The 18,595-nt window shown below is 36.1% G+C and overlaps 1 protein-coding gene across 9 annotated transcripts in view; it reads left to right on the forward strand.

The window, feature by feature from the left end:
* The window catches only part of FOCAD (focadhesin), a 319,501-nt gene that overhangs the window by 196,094 nt on the left and 104,812 nt on the right, over window positions 1-18,595 (forward strand). For all 9 annotated transcript variants that reach the window (XM_030819707.1, XM_030819627.1, XM_030819549.1 and 6 more), the window contains 2 exons: window positions 3,651-3,836; window positions 6,876-6,997. In XM_030819707.1, coding sequence (XP_030675567.1) covers window positions 3,651-3,836; window positions 6,876-6,997 — 308 coding nt within the window. The remainder of the gene's footprint in view (window positions 1-3,650; window positions 3,837-6,875; window positions 6,998-18,595) is intronic.

The raw sequence follows: 18,595 nt of genomic DNA on the forward strand, positions 1-18,595 counted from the left end.
AATTGGCACTATATGTGAAGGGGCGGAAGTTGTACATGATTGAATAATTTGGCAGGGGAGATTTCTTGTGTTTTTTGCCTGCGTTTTCATTTCTGTGATCTTCAAAATGTGAACTGCACTTGTATTTGGAGAGTGGTTGTGGTCTACAAATTTGGTGAGTGTATATTCTCCATTTGGAAGTCTGGTTGTTGCTCGGCCATTGGAAATAAGCAATTTTCTGCTTTTGCAGCATCAATAATAATTAGCTTTTGAACTTCTTTCACCATTAAGTAGCCTTGTACACATAACTTGTCACAACCTTTTTGTGAGAGAACAATTTCGCATATCTCTTCCACTCTGTTGTAAGGAATATAGTAAGAAGGAATGGTATTTGGCTTCTCCAATACCAAATCTATTTTAGTCACATTTCTTCTGAAAGACAGAATCAATAGAATATGTATATAGATATATGAGAGGGGATTGATTAGGATAATTGGCTTACATGATTATGGTGGCTAAGTTGTGTGACAGACTGTCTGCAAGCTGGAGACTGGGATTCTGGTAGTGTGGCTCCATTCAAGTCCGAAGGTCTGAGAACCTGGGAAGTGGGTGGTGTAACTCTCAATCTGAGGCCAAAAGCCTCAGGACCCAGGGGGCTGTTGGTGAAAGTCCTGTAGTTTAAAGGCTGGTGAGCCTGGGGTTCTGATGTCCAAAAGCAGCAGCAGAAGCCTGTCCCAGCTCTCATAGAGAGAGCAGTTCACCTTCTGTATTTGTTCTCTCTGGGTCTCTGGACAATTGGATGGCGCCCATCAACATTGAGGGCAGATCTCCCCCATACGCTACTCAGACTCACATACTAATCTCCTCTGGAAATACCCTCACAACCCTCAACCCCAAATAATGCTTTACCAGGTTTCTAGGTATTCCTTAAGCCAGCCAAGTTGACACTTAAGTTCACAAGTTCACCCCTCATCAACTGGCACCCATTCACATCTCCTTAACTTCCAAATAAAGATAGTAACAAGGTAATAGTTCTGCCTAACACATGCAACTATCCTGTGTACAACTGAAAATGCACTAATTTCTTCCCCAGGATTAGGCTTTCAGGATTTCAATATTTGGGATTTTAACCTTTTGGGATTGTGATTTTGGAGATTTTAGATGTTAGGAAGTTTAGACTTAAGGGATTTTGATCTTCCAGAATTTCAGCATTTGGGATTATGGTGTGTGGGATTGTGTCTTTTGGGATTATTATTAGCACTAGTTTTTTATATTTATTCCAAATAGTTACCTGTATCAATTGTTTTTTCTTTTTTATTGCTGACTGGCATTCCATTGTGTGAATGTAACGCAGTTTGTTGATCCATTCAGCTGTTGAGGACATTTGGGTTGTTTTGAGAATTTACATCTGACACTTTGTGTCCTATGAATTTTCAGCTTCTTTTTAAATTCCCATCTGGTCATTGGTAAGAAAGAGATTGGGGAAAGCTCAAAAGCAACGGGAAAAATTCTAGTTGCTAACTTAGTATTTACGGGAAGATCAAGCTCTGTACATCAGCTACACTTAGCCTCCTGGCATCTTATCCTCATTTAAATTAATCCCTGGGCTGGTGTTAGTTAAACATCTGTAGTTCACTGTAGAGCTTGGTAAGTAGAAAACTTCCATTGCTGGGTTAGTCTATGTGCAGATATGTTCTGCCCCTTGACATGTTTCACCTTTTGCCAGAATAGGATCCCTTCTGAGAAAGGATGAAATTACTTTCTTTCATCATAGTGCCTCTACCCTCACAAACAGATGATTCATAGCTGCATTCTGTAAAGTCTATAATTATACCCACTTTGAAGCAGTCCCTGTGTATGTGTATGCAGAAATTGGGGTACATGGCCTGCAATCAGATATTACTCATCTTTTTTTGTGTAAATGATATATTGATCACTGTTACAACAAGAAAGGGTGGGGGATACATTCAGATTGAGTAATTGGAGAGAGTTTAATAAAGAACCTATTTACAGTTGTGTTGTCAAGGTTAAGGGAAACTCACAAGAGATGGTAAACCATCTCAGAGTGCTTAATGTCTCTGGCCTACAGAGATAAGGGGAGGAAGAAGAGAGAGTATCTGTATTATAAATAGGGGTGCCTAAGGGGAGCCAAGACTTTCAGAAGAGGAATGCAGGCAACTTGTAGCAATCCTGCAAGAAGTCCTGTGTCTGGGGAATACATCTCCTGACTTCACTGTTTTCACCCTTTGATGTCCTGCCAGTGACTCCAGTGGTTGAAACCAACCAGAAGCCAGAGGACATGGGAGCCTCTTAGTGCCTTTCTTTAAAGACTGTTTTTTCCAGAGCACAGAGCAGGGTTGAGAAGGATAGAGGATAGATAAGAAGGAGTAAATGGAAAACATCTCATACTGATGTTTTTGAGCTTTGAATGGAGAATCTTGATTGCATCTAGGAGGGTCCTGTCAGAACTGGGTATATAACAGATGGTCCAGTGAGCTCTTGCTGCCTTTAATTTAATCATAGTCATTTAAAGGAGACTTTTAGATAGATCTCTTCAGAATGAAATTCCAGTTAGGTGGACCCTTGCTTTTTGTTTCTATAAGAGCCACATGCCGTGGTTTTCTTTTTTCATTTTCCACTCCATATGATTTGTTTAGCTTTAATGTTTTTTGTTTTTTTGTTTGTTTCTGTATTGGGCAACCTCTAGTGGTCCTTAGGAAAATCACATTTGAATATGAACCTATAGTCTTATCAAATATTTTGTTTGTACATCCCGTTGTCTTCTGATATCATATTTCTGTGTTATTATATAATAAGTAAAATGTCAAACAATAAAGATCTTGGGCTTAATTAGAAGGAACACGAGCAAAGATAGTAGACAAATATCTCATTTTAAAATAATTGTCCTAATATTGCTAAGTATAGATAGTTATGAAAGAGGTTTTTCTGAAAACACTTAAATGATAAGAAGGAGCCATTCTCATGAAAATGTGGAACTGATATGTTCCAGGTGGAAGGGATAGCAAATGCAGTGGCACTGACTTAAATATCAACTTTATGTTTTTGAGGAATGGAAAGAGGCCATATGGAAGTGTGACTTCAACATAGCAAGGAGGTAGGGTATTAGACATTAACTCTGAGGGGGAGTCAGGGCTAGATCATAAAAGGTCTTGATTATGGTCAGAAGTTGTGATTTTATTTTATGTACAGTGAAAAGCAACTGGAAGGTGTTAGGGACAGGAATGACAAAATTCTGGCCTCTGGGCAGAGGAAGGTTTATAGGGGGTGGTCAAGAGGAAAAGAATTCAATAAACTAGTTTTTACATTAGTTTGTATGAGGAGGAGAAAAGATAATAAGCAGATAAATAGCAGTGAAAAATGGAGAGAAATTGATGGATTTGGGATAGATTTTGAAGGTGAAATCAGAAGGACTTGCTAATGGATTACATGTAAGAAGTGAGGAAAAGAGAGGAATTAAGCTTGAGCAACTTGGTGCCATGTTCTAATTTGGAGGAAGACTAAGAAAGGGGTAAGAATCAAGAGTTCTCTTTTTACCATGTAAGGTTTGGCCAGAAATGTAGCTTAGTTGTTTGTATATGAGTTAAGACGAATGTTTCTCTTCTAGCTTATTGTATTTACTCTACTTTTGGTCTCCTTTTATCCTCTTTTAGCTTTGGAGGAATTTTTTACATCACTTGTGAAGCAAGAAATGGTGAATATGCCTCGTGGGATATATCACTCTGCATTAAAAGGAGGTGCCCGCTCAGACCAAGGAAAGACTATAGCAGGAATCCCCAATTTTATATTGAAAATGTATGAAACAAACAAGCAACCAGGATTGAAACCTGGCCTTGCAGGTAAGGGTAGTACATAGTATCAAAAATACAGGTTTTTCATGTAATGATTTAACTTCCATTTCCATGGGCCATGGCAGGGTGTTGCTGCTGCTACTAACATCTGGATAAATTACAAAAATAATCGCATTTTAAAAGACATCACAGAACTGTAGAAGCAAAGACAAATAGATGGATTTAAGTTTCAGAGTCAGCAGAACATTTTAGAACTGTTTTCTCCCCACCGTGGGGGATACCCACTTAGCCCAGAGGCATGGCCTGTTGGAAGAAAGAGAAACAAGAGGAGCTTTTAGTGATTGCCTGGGACTAGGGCGACAAATTAGAGATCTTTCTCATAGGACATTTGCTGAATTTTGAATTTGCACCAAGAGCTAAAGAGCTAGGCTGAAAGCTTCTGAAAGGCAAAGTGAAATCCCTTTTAGTCTTCTGATGCTTAGGAAACAAAGACGAGCTAGGAGAATGGGCTTGAAAAAACAGCATGCAAGAGGTAAAAGCCCAAGAGAGAATGGTGAATTGATACTGAAGATCTGCAACTGCTCTCACCTGGGTGAACTTGTTAATTCTGGCCACAGCTGGAATCTAAGCATTCAGCCTCAACTTTAGTGAGAAGCTGGTGAGGAGATGGAGAAACCAACAGACATCTTGGCAATCATGTGGAGCCAGAGTGACACAACTCAGAACTTGAGTGACCTTGAGCACATGGCCAGTTTATCTCAAGTTATTTGCGACATTTTGAAGCTTTATGGGATGGAAAGCTAAAGAGCTAAGCTGAAAATTTCTGAGGGCAGACCTAAGTCTCATAATTTTTTCAGATTGAGGAATTAAAGACTCATTAGACTGCCAATTAGTGGGGGGTGTTGTGGGAGATATACCCTGGCAAAGGAGTGAACCAGAACTGGACTCAAATTTCAAAAGTTATAAGCAATCCTAACCCAGATCAATTCCTGATTAGGTTGAGGTAATCAGTCCTTCACCCAGTCTGCCTAACAGAGGAGAGAGGAAAACTACTCTTTGATTAACAATAACATCATTTAGTACTTCTGTAGTTCTTTCATATACTGCACTAGACATAGGACAAAGGAAGAAGCTGGAAATGAAGGGAATATTTTATGGAGATAAAGCAGTCACTCTGTTTGGAAAATATCAATTCTGATTGGCCTACATGAAATAACATACTTTTGAAATATATGACAAAAATGAGTAGAACTGAAAGAGGAAATAGACAAACCCACAATAATAATGGAAACTTTAAAATATCCTTTTCAGTAGCTGGCAGAGCACGGAGACAAGAAAATCGATAAGATTACAAAATATCTGAACAATCTATGAACAAACTACTATATTGACATGTAGAACATTGTACCTTATAGTGATAGAATTTATGTATTTTTTAACTGTACATGGAAAATTTACCAAAATGACCATACGCTGGACCACAAACTTCAATAAATTTCAAGATATTGAAGTCATTTAGAGTCTGTCCTCTGATGACTATGGGATTAAGCTAGAAATAAATAACAAAAATGATTACCATGATATCTCCAGTTGGCTGAAAATTGAACAGTATACTTATAAGTAATGGATGGATCAGAGAAAAGAATCAATGGAAATTAGAAGATAGTTTGAAGTGAATGATAATGAAGATAAGCCATATAACAACCTGTAGGTTGCAGCTAAAATAGTATTTCTAAACACTGTTTCCCTTCTAGGGAAATTCACATTTTCAATGTATATTTTAGAAAAGAAAGGAAAATAATCAGTATTTAAACTTCCATCTCAAGAAGCTTGGAAAAGAACAGCAAATCAAACTTAAAGGATAAGGGAAGAAATAATAAAGATAATAAAACTCAGTGTAATAAAAAACATAAATAAGCTGGAGGTTCAGCTGAGAGCTTAACTGACCATTGTGGAAAGGGCAGGGAGAAGAGGGCGAGTGAGTGTATGTGAATACAGGAATGAGGGAAACTTGTCCACTTGTGAGTATAAACTAAAGGGACCCATGTTATCATGTGTTCATGAAGATTAATATGTGCAGGTATTTCTCTTTAATTAAAATTTTTAAAAAACTTAATAGACTCTCTAGGACTAAACAGTTCACAAAGTCAAGACTTGCAAATTTGTTCATTTATTTATACTTATACTTATTTACTCATAAGTAAATTGTAAATAATATTTTACACATGATCTTAACTAAAAAGCTACGAGTCAATAAGTAATATACTATATTATATTACGTTTATATTTTTGAGACAGAGTTTCTCTTGGTTGCCCAGGCTGGAGTACAGTGGCACAATCTCAGTTCACTGCAACCTCCACCTCCTAGTTCAAGTGGTTCTCCTGCTTCAGCCTCCCAGGTAGCTGGGATTTCAGGTATTCGCCACCATGCCTGGCTAATTTTTGCATTTTTAGTAGAGATGGGGTTTCACCATGTTGACCCGGCTGGTCTCAAACTCCTGACCTCAAGTGATCTGCCTACCTTGGCCTCCCAAAGTGCTGGGATTACAGGTGTGAGCCAACGCGTCTGTCCCAATAATATTTTAAATATTAGCTTTTTAGATCTCTTGTGTTTTTTTATTCCTTATATATAATGGTCAAAAATCATAATTTGCTTAACAAATTAGCTTTTATTTATAAATATCTCTATCCAAATTGATTATCAGTTACTGAGAATCTAATTAGTAAAGTTTTTTCATAAGAAATGTCTTTGTAAGCTGGGCGCAGTGGCTCATACCTGTAATCCCAGCACTGTGGGAGGGCAAGGCAGGCGGATCATGAGGTCAGGAGCCAGAGACCAGCCTGGCCAATATGGTGAAACCCCATCTCCACTAAACTTACAAAAATTAGCCGGGCGTGGTGGCATGCGCTTGTAGTCCCAGCTACTCGGGAGGCTGAGGCAGAAGAATCGCTTGAACCCAGGAGTTGGAGGTTGCAGTGAGCTGAGATTGCACCACTGCACTCCAGCCTAGGCAACAGAGCGAGATTCTGTCTTAAACAAAAATAAAAATAAAAATAAAATAAAGTCTATATAATTTTTTTTTAAAGGTGGTATGTTATTTTGCTATGATGTTTCCATGTATCAGAGTAAAGATGGAAAACCATTGAATAGACTGATGGCCAGTAGAGGGCGAAGTTTCAAGCAGACTTCACTTGCTCTTGTACATGAGGTAGGTTCCCACGTCCTCTTCTTTATGTTTTAGTGTTTTCTCCCTTCATGATATGTTTAAGAAGTTGGTTGTTTGTTTAGAAATAATTTTTTTGATCATAAGTAATGTAAGTTGCTTTTAAAGGCCACCAAAATAGCTGACCCAACTGAATACTCAGATATTTCGATGTATTTCTGAAAGAAACTGCCATGTTTTCCCCCACAGCCCAGCGTAATTGTTAGGGAGTAATGTCTAGGAATTTGCTTTACTTCATCAATGCTTAACTGTCATTATTCAGAATAAATATCAATTTATTATTTAAAGAAATACTACTGCCTATATCTTAATTCTAATCCTTTGCAATTATGTAGGGGACCAGTGTTTATATTTTGTGAGTGTTTGGAATTAAAAGTAAATAAAAGCATTTTAGAAAAATAACCCTTGGTTTTAATGTTTATTTTACTTTTCCTTTCAGCTACCTTTTAAAAATAAAGTTCTGTGATTCTATTAGATGATTTATATGAAATCTGATTATTGCAGATTATGGCAAAACCGGGGGAAGAGGGAAGCTGGAAAGCCCTTGGGAAATGTATTTTTATTGTTTTTAAATATTTTATCACACTTACTCATTATGATGTATACAAATTAAAATGTATGAATGAATAAGAAAACAAAATGTCACAGCAAAGAGATTTATATAGTTCAGACATAGTAGGTTATATATCAGTTATAAGTAAAAATATATGAATTGTAAAGATTTAATGAACTTGATATAAAAATAATTAGCATTTCTAAAATATCTTTCTATAACATCCTATTTTGATGCCTAATTTATACATTTGGTTGTAATTAATTTGATTCACTTTTATTCTGTATCACACCAATTGCCACCAGTTTCATAGTATAGCAAGATTCAGAGGGTTTTTCAAGACCCATCTTTGTCCTTTGCTATCCATTTTCCTTTCATATATTTAGTTAGAATTAAAATTGTGTAAATACTTGTTTCAGAAGCTTTTTTTGGGCTACTATAGTGTCTTCATTCAACTAAAAAGAGAAGAAGGATCTGGGAAGAGCAACGCTTCTCTAGGAAGGTTTAATTTCAGACATAGGTGATTTCTATGTTTTTTTTTGTCCCTGGCATCTCATTAGTTGGCATGGAGAAGGGAGAAACTTGGTACCTTTTTGTGTTTTAAGCTGTGCTCTTAGATATTTGAAGGAAAACTGAAGTCTAAAGTCTTACTGAAAAGCTGATTTATAATAAAAAGTCACCATCAGAACAGAAACAAGAAAAAGCATTAGTGCAGGGGATGGCAGAAGACATCTGATAACTTTTGGCAGTGGCATCAGAAGTTATGAGGTGTGTCCGAGATATAAGCACAGAAAATCTTTAGGTTAAGATACTTGTTGCTTGTGCTGTAGAGAGTCTAGAAAATTTCAAAGGGAAAAGAAAATAACATCATTGTTTTAGGGGTCAATTAGAAGGCATATTGGACAGAATTCTGCCAAATGTATAGTAGGATTTTAGACTGGATTCCACATTCTGCTCAGTATATATAGTTCATTTGCTTAAAACACAAAGGCTGGGGGACCCATGAAGTTTCTCAAACTATGTGACAAGAAATAATATGAACTTTCAGAGCTGGTTAATGAAAATAATTGCAATAATAACAGCTAATAATCGATTTAGATACTTTCAACACTGTGAGGTAGGTGCTCTTAATGTGTCAAGGTCACATAGCTAACAAGTAGAGGAGCCTGGAAATTGAACCCAGGCAGTGAGGCTCCATAGTCCTTGAACTGTCATCTTCTCTCCCAGGTTAATCAGAGAAGATTCTAAAAATACATTTGGCTTTTTCCAAGATTACTCTAATCTCTCTTAAATCATCTCCTTGCATCTCGTCTTTCTTTTGTTGCAATCAATTTGGTATTTTTCTAGATGAAATTTCTTCAGACCCTGCTTTTGATCCTCCCATTACTTTATCCTGAGTCTTTTTTATTTCCAAGTATTTCTTCTTTCTTTCCTTTTTTTTTTTTGAGATGGAGTCTTGCTCTGCTGTCCAGGCTGGAGTGCAATGGTGCAATCTCAGCTCACTGGAACCTCTGCCTCCTAGGTTCAAGGGATTCTCCTGCCTCAACCTCCCGAGTAGCTGGGATTACAGGCATGCACCACCACGCCCAGCTAATTTTTGTATTTTTAGTAGAGATGGAGTTTTAACCACGTTGGCCAGGCTGGTCTCGAACTTCTGACCTCAGGTGATCCACTTGCCTCGGCCTCCCAAAGTGCTGGGATTACAGGCATGAGCCACTGTGCCCAGCCATATTTCCAAGTATTTCTTGAGAGTTGCAGTTTGTTTATTAATTCACCAGTTGATGGACCTTTGGGTTTTTTCTGTTTTCAGTGATTAAGACTAAAGTTTCTATAAACATTCTCATACAGATCCATGTGTGAACATTCATTTTTCTGTTTCTTTTCAGTAAACAAATACCTAGGAGTGAGATTGCAACGTCATGTGGTAAATTCATATATAACTTTACAGGAAACTATCAAACTGTTTTCCTAGTGGCTATCTTATTTTGAATGCCCATCTGCAAGGTATGAGAGTTTCAGTTGCTCTGCCTTCTTGTCAGTGCTTGATATAGTCAATTAAAAAAATTTAGCTATTCTTGTAGATGAGTAGTATTAGTTTCCCTTTGTGGTTTTAATTTGTGTTTCCTTAATAACTAATGATGTTGAAGCATCTTTTCATTTGTTTATTTTGTGTGTATCTCTTTTCTTCCTGAAGTGTTTGCTTTGATCTTTTGCCCATTTTTAAAATTGGGGCTTTTGTTTTCAAAAGAGTGTTCTTTATATATTCTGGATATTAATGTTTTTTTTTTACTTAGTCTGTTACATGTCTTTTCATTTTCTTTTTTTTTTTGAGACGGAGTCTCACTCTGTTGCCCAGGCGGGAGTGCAGTGGTGTGATCTCAGCTCACTGCAACCTCCGCCTCCCAGGCTCAAGCGATTCTCCCACCTCAGTCGACTAAGTAGCTGGGATTACAGGTGTGCACCACCACGGCCAGCTAATTTTTGTAGTTTTAGTAGAGACAGGGTTTCACCATGTTCGTCAGGCTGGTCTCAAACTCCTGACCTCATGGTCCACCTGCCTTGGCCTCCCAAAGTGCTGGAATTACAGGTGTGAGCCACTGCGCCTGGCCTTCATTTTTTTATAATGTATTTTGAAGAGTGGACTTTTCATTTTGAAGAATTTCAACTTACCAAATTTTACAAAATGGTTCTTGCTTTTTGCTTAATCTGAGATTACAAAATTTTTCATTTTCTTTTTTCCTGTGTTTTATTTTTATTCTTTTAAATTATTTTTAGAAATTGAGGTATGATATGGTTTGGCTATGTCCCCATCCAAACCTCATCTTGAATTGTAATGCCTACATGTTGTGGGAGGAACCCAGTGGGAGGTGACTGAATTATAGGGGCAGGTCTTTCCTGCACTGTTCTCATGATAGTGAATGAGTCTCATGAGATCTGATGGTTTTAAAAATGTGAGTTTCCCTGCACACGCTCTCTCTTTGCCTACTGCCATCCATTTAAGATGTGACTCACTCCTTGCTTTCTGCCATAATTTTGAGGCCTCTGCAGCTGTGTAAGCTTATTATACCTGTTTCTTGTGCAAATTACCCAGTCTTGGATATGTCTTTATCAGCAGTGTGAAAGTGGACTGATACAAGGTGTAATACATATACCATAAAATTTACTTATTTAAAGTATACAACTCAGTGGTTTTCAGTGTATCCACAGAGTTGTGTAACCATTCCCACAAACAATTTTAGAACAATTTCATCACCCAGAAAAGAAACTGTGTACCCATTTGTAGCCACTCTTCATTTTCCCTTGTCCTTAGCTTTCAGCAGCCACTAATCTACTTTCTGCCTCTATAGATATGCCTATTCTGGACATTTCATATAAATACAGTCATACAATTTATGGTTTTTAATGTCTGGCTTCTTTCACTTAGTATAATGTTTTCAGGGATTTTCCATGTTGTAGCATTTATTAATACTTCATTCCTTTTTGTGTGAGAATAATACTTCTCTGCATGGATATACCACATTTAATTTGTCCATCTTTCAGCTAATGGATCTCCTTCTGTGTTTTCTTGTCGAAGTTTTACATTTTAAGATTTACTTTTTAGCTTAGGTCCATTTGAGTTAATTTTTGTATAATGTATGAGTTATTTGTTGAAAATACCATCTTTTATTCACTGAATTACCTAGGCACTTCTGCAATAATCACTTGCCCATGTATGTTTGGGTCTATTTCTGTACTCACTTTTGTTCCATTGAGATCTGTAGATTTGTGCTTTCACCACAATGACATACATAGCTGAATAACTTTGCCTTTATAATGTCTTGAAATCAAGTAGTATGAGTCTTCCAACTTTGTTTCATCTTTCAAAAAAAGTTCTAACTATACTAGATCTCTTGCTTTTCTATATGAATTTTAAACCAGTTTTAAGAAACCACAAAAAGGTTTGCTGATTTCGATGGCAAATGCATTGAGTTTGTAGGTCAACTTGGGAGAAGACTGACATCTTGGTAATAGAGTATCTAGACCCATGAACAAGGTATAATTGTCTATGTTGTTTTTTTTTGTATTATAAATCTTGGACATGTTTTGTTAAAGTTCCTAAGTATTACATATCCCTAAGTATTTTGATACTATTCAAATTAGACTTTTTATTTTAATTTTTTACTGTTTATTGCTAGTTTATAGTCATCCAATTGATTTTTTCTTTGGCATTACTAAACCAACTTATATATTCTTACAGTCTTTTTGTTAAATTATTTTTGTTTTTCACTGTAATGTTGTCTATAAATAAAGATGGCTTTAATTTTTGCTTTTCTGATCTGTATGCCTGTCAATTGTTTTTATTGCTGGACCGCACTATCTAGGGCCATCATTACAGTGTTGAATAGGACTGATGAGAGTGAATATTCTTGTCTCATTCACTTAGGGGAAAACATTCAGTGTTTCCCTGTTTAATATGATGTTTATATACAGATTTTGTCGACTTCCTTTGTCAGGTTGAAGAATTTTCCTTCTAGTCCTAAATTGCTGAGAATTTTTTTTTTAAATCACAAATAGATGTTAAATTTTGTAAAATGCTTTTTCTGTATCAGTTGAGATGATTCAGTGCTTTTAAAATTTGTTGATATGATTACTTATTTTGATTGACTTTCTAATGTAAACCAATCTTGCATTCCTGGGATACACTCCACTTGGTCATAGCCTATTTATATATTGCTTCATTCTGTGTGCTAAAATTTTGTTAATAAGGATTTTTGCATCTATGCTCATGAGGCATGTTGTTCTGTAGTTTTCTTGTCGTAATTTTACCTGGTTGTGTTATCAGGTAATTTTGTCCAAATAAAGCAAGTCGTGTAGTGTTCTCCTCTTTTTGATTTCCTGAAAGAGTTTGTATAGAATTGTTATTAATTTTTCCTTAAATGTTGGGTAGAATTCTCCAGTGAAAGCATCTCGGCATGGAGTTTTCTTTATAGGACTGTTTGTAACTGTGAATTCCATTTATTTAATATACATGAGGTTATTTTTTTTAATCTACCTATCTGTGTATCTACCTACAGGCACACCTCATTTTATTGCACTTTGCAGATACTGCATTTTTTACAAATTGAAGGTTCGTGGCAACCCTGTATTGAGCAATTCTCTAGGCACCATTTTTCCAATACCATATGCTTGCTTCGTGTCTCTATGTCACATTTGGCTAACAAAATGTGAAATATTTCTTTTTTATCATCATGTCTGTTGTGATGATCTATGATTAATGATCTTTGAAGTTACCATTGTAATTGTTTTGAGGTATAACAAACCATGCCCACATAGCACCATGAACTTAATAAATGTTGTGTGCTTTTTTATTTCTTCACCAACCAGATGTCCGCCTAGTTGAGCCTCCCTATTCCCTGAGACACAACAATATTGAAATTAGGCCAATTAATAACTACAATGGCCTCTAATTGTTCAAATGAAAGGAAGAGTTACATATCTACCACTTGAAATCAAAAGCTAGAAATGATTAAGATTAGTGAGGAAGGCGTATTTAAAGCTGAGATAGACTGAAAGCTAGGCTTCTTGCACCAAACAGCCAATTTTGAATGCAAAGAAAAAGTTTTTGAAGGAAATTAAAAGTGCTACACCAGTGAACACATGAGTGGTAAGAAAGCAAAACAGCCTTATTGCTGATTTAGAGAAACTTTTAGTGGTTTGGATAAAGGAACAAACCAACCATAACATTCCCTTAAGCCAAAGTCTAATCTAGAGGAAGACTCTAACATTCTTTAATTCTGTGAAGCCTAAGAGAGGTGAGGAAACTGCAGAAGAAAAGTTTGAAGGTAGCAGAGGTTGGTTCATGAGGTGTAAGGAAAGAAGCGATTTTCACAACACAAAAGTGCAAGTTGAAGCAGCAAGTGCCGATGTAAAAGCTGCAGCAAGTTATCCAGAAGGTCTAGCTAAGATCATTGATGAAGATGGCTAAACTAACCAACACATTTTCAATGCAGATGAAAGAGCTGTCTATTGGAAGAAGATGCTTTGTAGAAATGCTTTATAGCTGAAGAGAAGTCAGTGCCTGAAGGACAGGCTGGCTGTCTTGTTAGGGTCTAATGCAGCTGATGACTTAAGTTGAAGCCAGTTCAACTTTACTTAAAATTCTGAAAATCCTAGTGCTCTAAAGAATTACGCTGAATCTCTTCTGTGTTCTAGAAATGGGACAAGGCCTGGATGACAGCATATCTGTTTATACATGGTTTACTGAATATTTTAATCCCACGTTGAGAACTACTGCTTAGAAAAAAAAAGATTCCTTTCAAAGTATTCCTGCTAATTGACAATGCACCTAGTCACCCAATAGGTCTGATGGAGGTGTACAAGGAGATGGATGTTGTTGCTATGACTGCCAACACAGCATCCATTCTGCAGCCCATGGATCAAGGAGTAATTTTGAGTTTCAAGTCTTATTTGAGAAATACATTTTATAAGGCTATAGCTGGCATAGATAGTGATTCCTCTGTTGGATCTGGGAGAAATAAATTGAAAACCTTCTGGAAAGGATTTACCATGTAAATGTCATTAAGAACATCCATGATTTATATGAAGAGGTCAAGATACCAATGTTAACCAGTATTTAGAAGAAATTGATTCCAGCCCTCTTGGATGACTTTGAGGGGTTCAAGATTTCGGTGGAGGAAGTCACTGCAGATGTGGGAGGGGTACCAAGAGAAGTAGAATTAGAAGTAGAGCCTGAGGATGTGACTGAACTGCTACAATCATGAGGAGTTGCTTCTTAGGGATGAACAGAGTGGTTTCTTGAGATAGAATCTACTCCTGGTGAAGATGCTGTGAACGTTGTTGAACTGACAACGCAGGATTTTACAATATTACATAAACTTACCTGATAATATGGTATAGTGTTTGAGAGGATTGATTCCACTTTAGAGAGAAGTTCTATGGATGAAGCTATCAAACAGCATTGCATGATACAGAGAAATCTTTTGTGAAAGGAAACATTAAGCAATGGAGCAAACTTCATTGTTATCTTAAGAAATTGACACAGCCACCCCGACATTCATCAGCCACCCTAATCAGTTAGCAACCATCAACATCCAGGCAAGACTTTCCACTCGCAAAAATATTGGGACTTGCCAAAGATTTATATAATTATTTACATTTTTTAGCAGTCGAATATTTAAAAAAAAATTTTTAGTGATAGGACCTCACTATGTTGCCCAGGCTGGAGTGCAGTGACTATCCACAGGTGCAGTTACAGAACACTACAGCCTCCAACTCCTGGGCCCAAGGGATCCTTCCATCTTAGTCTCTTGAGTAGCTGGGACTGTGGGTATGTGCCACCATGCCCAGCAGTAACAAAGTATTTTAAAACTAAGGTATGTACATTGTTTTTTTAAAGACATAATGCTATTACATAATAGATTATAGTATAGTGTAAGCATAAGTTTTATATCCACTAGGAAACAAAAAAAATTGTGTGACTCTCTTTATTGGATTATTAGCTTTAATGCATTTGTCTGGGACCAAACCTGTCTGAGGTGTGCCTGTACTTCCTATGTACATGTAGTGGGATAGTTTTCCTTTTCCAGAAATGCTACTATTAAATTAGTGGTAAATCTAATGATGGCGGTGGTCTTACTAAGAAATAGGATCTTACTGGCATGTGAATAATCTCTTATGTACTGTTTGTGTTGTTATTCATTTCTATTAATAACAGCCCCTAAAGAATCCATATCCTTACAGGATATTCTATACCCTTCACAATGGCTACAACTACATGAGAGTGAGTGAGCGAGTGAATAAATGGCTAAAAGAACTTTATTTTGAATTTCGATGTGCTCTGTCCTCTTTTCTAAAAATAGACTTTATTTTTTAGAGCAGTTTTAGGTTCACAGCAAAATTGAGAGCAATGTATGGAGCATTCCCATATAACTCCCTGCTTACTCTGCCCTCATGCCTACCTCTCATCTTCTCATTATCCCCCAGCAGAGTGGTATATTTGTTACAAATGATGAACCTACATTGACACATTCTTATTACCCAAAGCCTATGGTTTATATTAGGGTTTATTCTTGGTGTTCAACATTCTATGGGTTTGGACAAATGCATAGTGGCATGCATATAATCATATAATCATTTTAGTATTATACACAGTAGTTTTGCTTTCTAAAACCCTTCTGTAATCTCCCATTCATCCCTTCCTTCTCTCTAACTCCGTGTGACCACTGATCTTTTTACTCTCTCTACAGTTTTGCCTTTTCCAGGATGTCAAGTCGTTGGAATCATACGGTATATAGATTTTTCAGACTGGCTGATTTCGCTTAGTATTAGGCATTTGTTTTCTCCATGTATTTTCGTTGCTCGATAGCTGACTTCTTTTTAGTGTTGAATAAAAATCCATTGTCTAGAAATACTACAGTTGATTTATCCATTTACCTACAGAAGGATATCTTGGTTGCTTCCAAGTTTTAGCAAATATGTATAAAACTACTTTAAACATCTTTGTGCAGAATTTTGTGTGGAGATAATTTTCAACTCTTGGGTAGATGCCAAGGAGCACACTTGCTGGATTGTATGGTAAGAGTGTGTTTCGTTTTGTAAAAAATGGCCAAAACATCTTCCAAAGTGGCTATACCATTTCACATCTCCTTCCTTTTGCTCCAAAGCCTTGTCAGCAATTGGTGTTGTGGTCTGGATTTTGGCCATTCTAATTGGTGTGTAGTGACATTTCATTGTTATTTTAATTAGCATATCCCTGATATGTGAAGCATTTTGTATATGCTTATTTTTTATCTGTATATCTATTTCTTTGGCTCATTTTAAAATCTGGTTGTTAGGTTTTTCATAGTTGAGTTTTAAGACTTTCTTTTGTATATTTTGGATAATAGTACTTTATCAGATCTGCCTTTTGCAAATATTTTCTTACAGCTTATGGCTTATCTATTCTCTTGACACTGCCTTTTGTAGATCAGAAGATTTTTATTTTAATGAAGTCCAGCATATCCATTGTTTATTTAATACATCATGCCTTTGATATTGTTTCTGAAAAGCTGTCATCAAGCCTAACATTATAGATATTATCCTGTGTTATCTTCTAGGAACATTACAGTACTGTGCTTTACATTGATATCTGTAATCTATTTTGAGTTAATTTTTATGAAGAGTGTAAAGTCAGGGTCTAGATTCTTCTTTTTTTTTGCATCAAGATATCTGGTTGTTTCAGTATCATTTGTTGAGAAGATTATCCTTTCTCCATTGTTGGACTCATTCTCAAATATTAACGGACTGTATTTATATACATCTGTTTCTGGACTTTCTATTCTGTTTCTTTGATCTATTTCTCTAGTAATTGGCTCATACCATGCTGTCTTGATTACTATAGCTCTGTAGTAAGTCTTGGAGTTAGGTGTGTCAGTCCTCCAACTTTGTTCTTCTTCAGTATTGTGTTGGCTCTTCTTTGTCCTTTGTCTCTTCATATGAACATTTGAATCAGTTTGTTGTTGTCCAGGAAGTAACTTGGTGAGATTTTGAGTGGGATTGCATTGAATCCATAGATGAAGTTAGGAAGAACTGACATCCTGACAATATTGAGCTTTCAAAAATCCATGAACCTGGAATATTCTCTATTTATTTCATTCATTATTGATTTCTTTCATTAGAATTTTGTAATTTTCTCCTATAGATATTATATATACACACACATATATATGTCAGCGTATATATATTATATATATATATATATTTATGTAGGTTTATACCTAAGTATTTTATTTCTGGAGGTGTTAATATAAATGCTATTGTGTTTTTAATTTCAACTTCTATTTTTTTCATTGCTGTCATATAGGAAAGCAATTAATTTTTGTATTGTAACCTTATATCTTGCAGTTTTCCTATAAGTGCTTATGGGTTCCAGGAGTTTTTTGTCAACTTTTTCAGATTTTCTACATAGACACTCTTGTCATCTGCAAGCAAAGACAATTTTGTTTCTTTCTTCTCTTCAGCATACATTTTACTTTCTCTTTTAGGCTTACATCAGTAGAAAGGATTTCCAGTATGATGTTGAGAAAGAATAGTGAGAGAGGACATCCTTGCCTTGCTCCTGATCTTAGTGGGAATGCTTGTAGTTTCTCGAAATTATGATGTTAGCTGTGGGTGTTTTGTAAATATTCTTACCAAGTTGAGGGAGTTCTTTATTTCTAGTTTACTGAGAGTTTTTATCATGAAAAACTGTTGGATTTTGTCAAATGCTTTTTCTGCATCTATTGATATGATTATGTGATTTTTCTTCTTTACCCTGTTGATATGCTGGAATAAACATTAATTGATTTTCTAATACTGATTTAGTCTTGTGTACCTCAAATCCATTTGGTTGTGGTGTATAATTCTTTTTTACATTGTTAGATTTAATTTGCTTATATTTTGTTGAGGCCTTTTACATTTATGTTCATGAAAGATATTGCTGTGAGATTTTCTATTCTTGTTAATACCTTTGTCTAGTTTTAGTTTTAGGGTAATGCTGACCTCATATAATGAGTTAGGAAGTATTCTCTCTGCTTCTGCCTTCTGAAAGAGACGGTTAGGAAATGGTGTGATATCCTCCTTAAATGTTTGGTAGAGTTCACCAGTGAACACATGTGGGACTGGTGCTTTCTGTGTTGGAAGGTTATTAATTGTCAGTTCAATTTCTTTAATAGATACAGGCCTATTCAAATAATATATCTTTTTTTCATGTGAGTTTTAGCAGATTGTGTCTTTCAGGGAATTGGCCCATTACATCTAGGTTATCAAATTTGTGGGCATAGAGTTATATATATTATTTCCTTGTTATCCTATCAGTGTCCAGAGAGTCTGTAGTGATATCCCATCTTTCATTGCTGATGTTAATTTCTAAATTTGTTAAATTTGTTAAGGTCTGTGTTATGTTTCTTTTAAATTTGTTAAGCTGTGTTTTACGGTTCAGAATGTGGTCAATATTGGTGAATGTTACATGTGAGCTTGAGAAGAATTTGTGTTCTGCTGCCAGAGCATGAAAT

Source organism: Nomascus leucogenys, chromosome 1a (assembly GCF_006542625.1).
Source record: "Nomascus leucogenys isolate Asia chromosome 1a, Asia_NLE_v1, whole genome shotgun sequence".
Classification (NCBI taxonomy): domain Eukaryota; kingdom Metazoa; phylum Chordata; class Mammalia; order Primates; family Hylobatidae; genus Nomascus; species Nomascus leucogenys.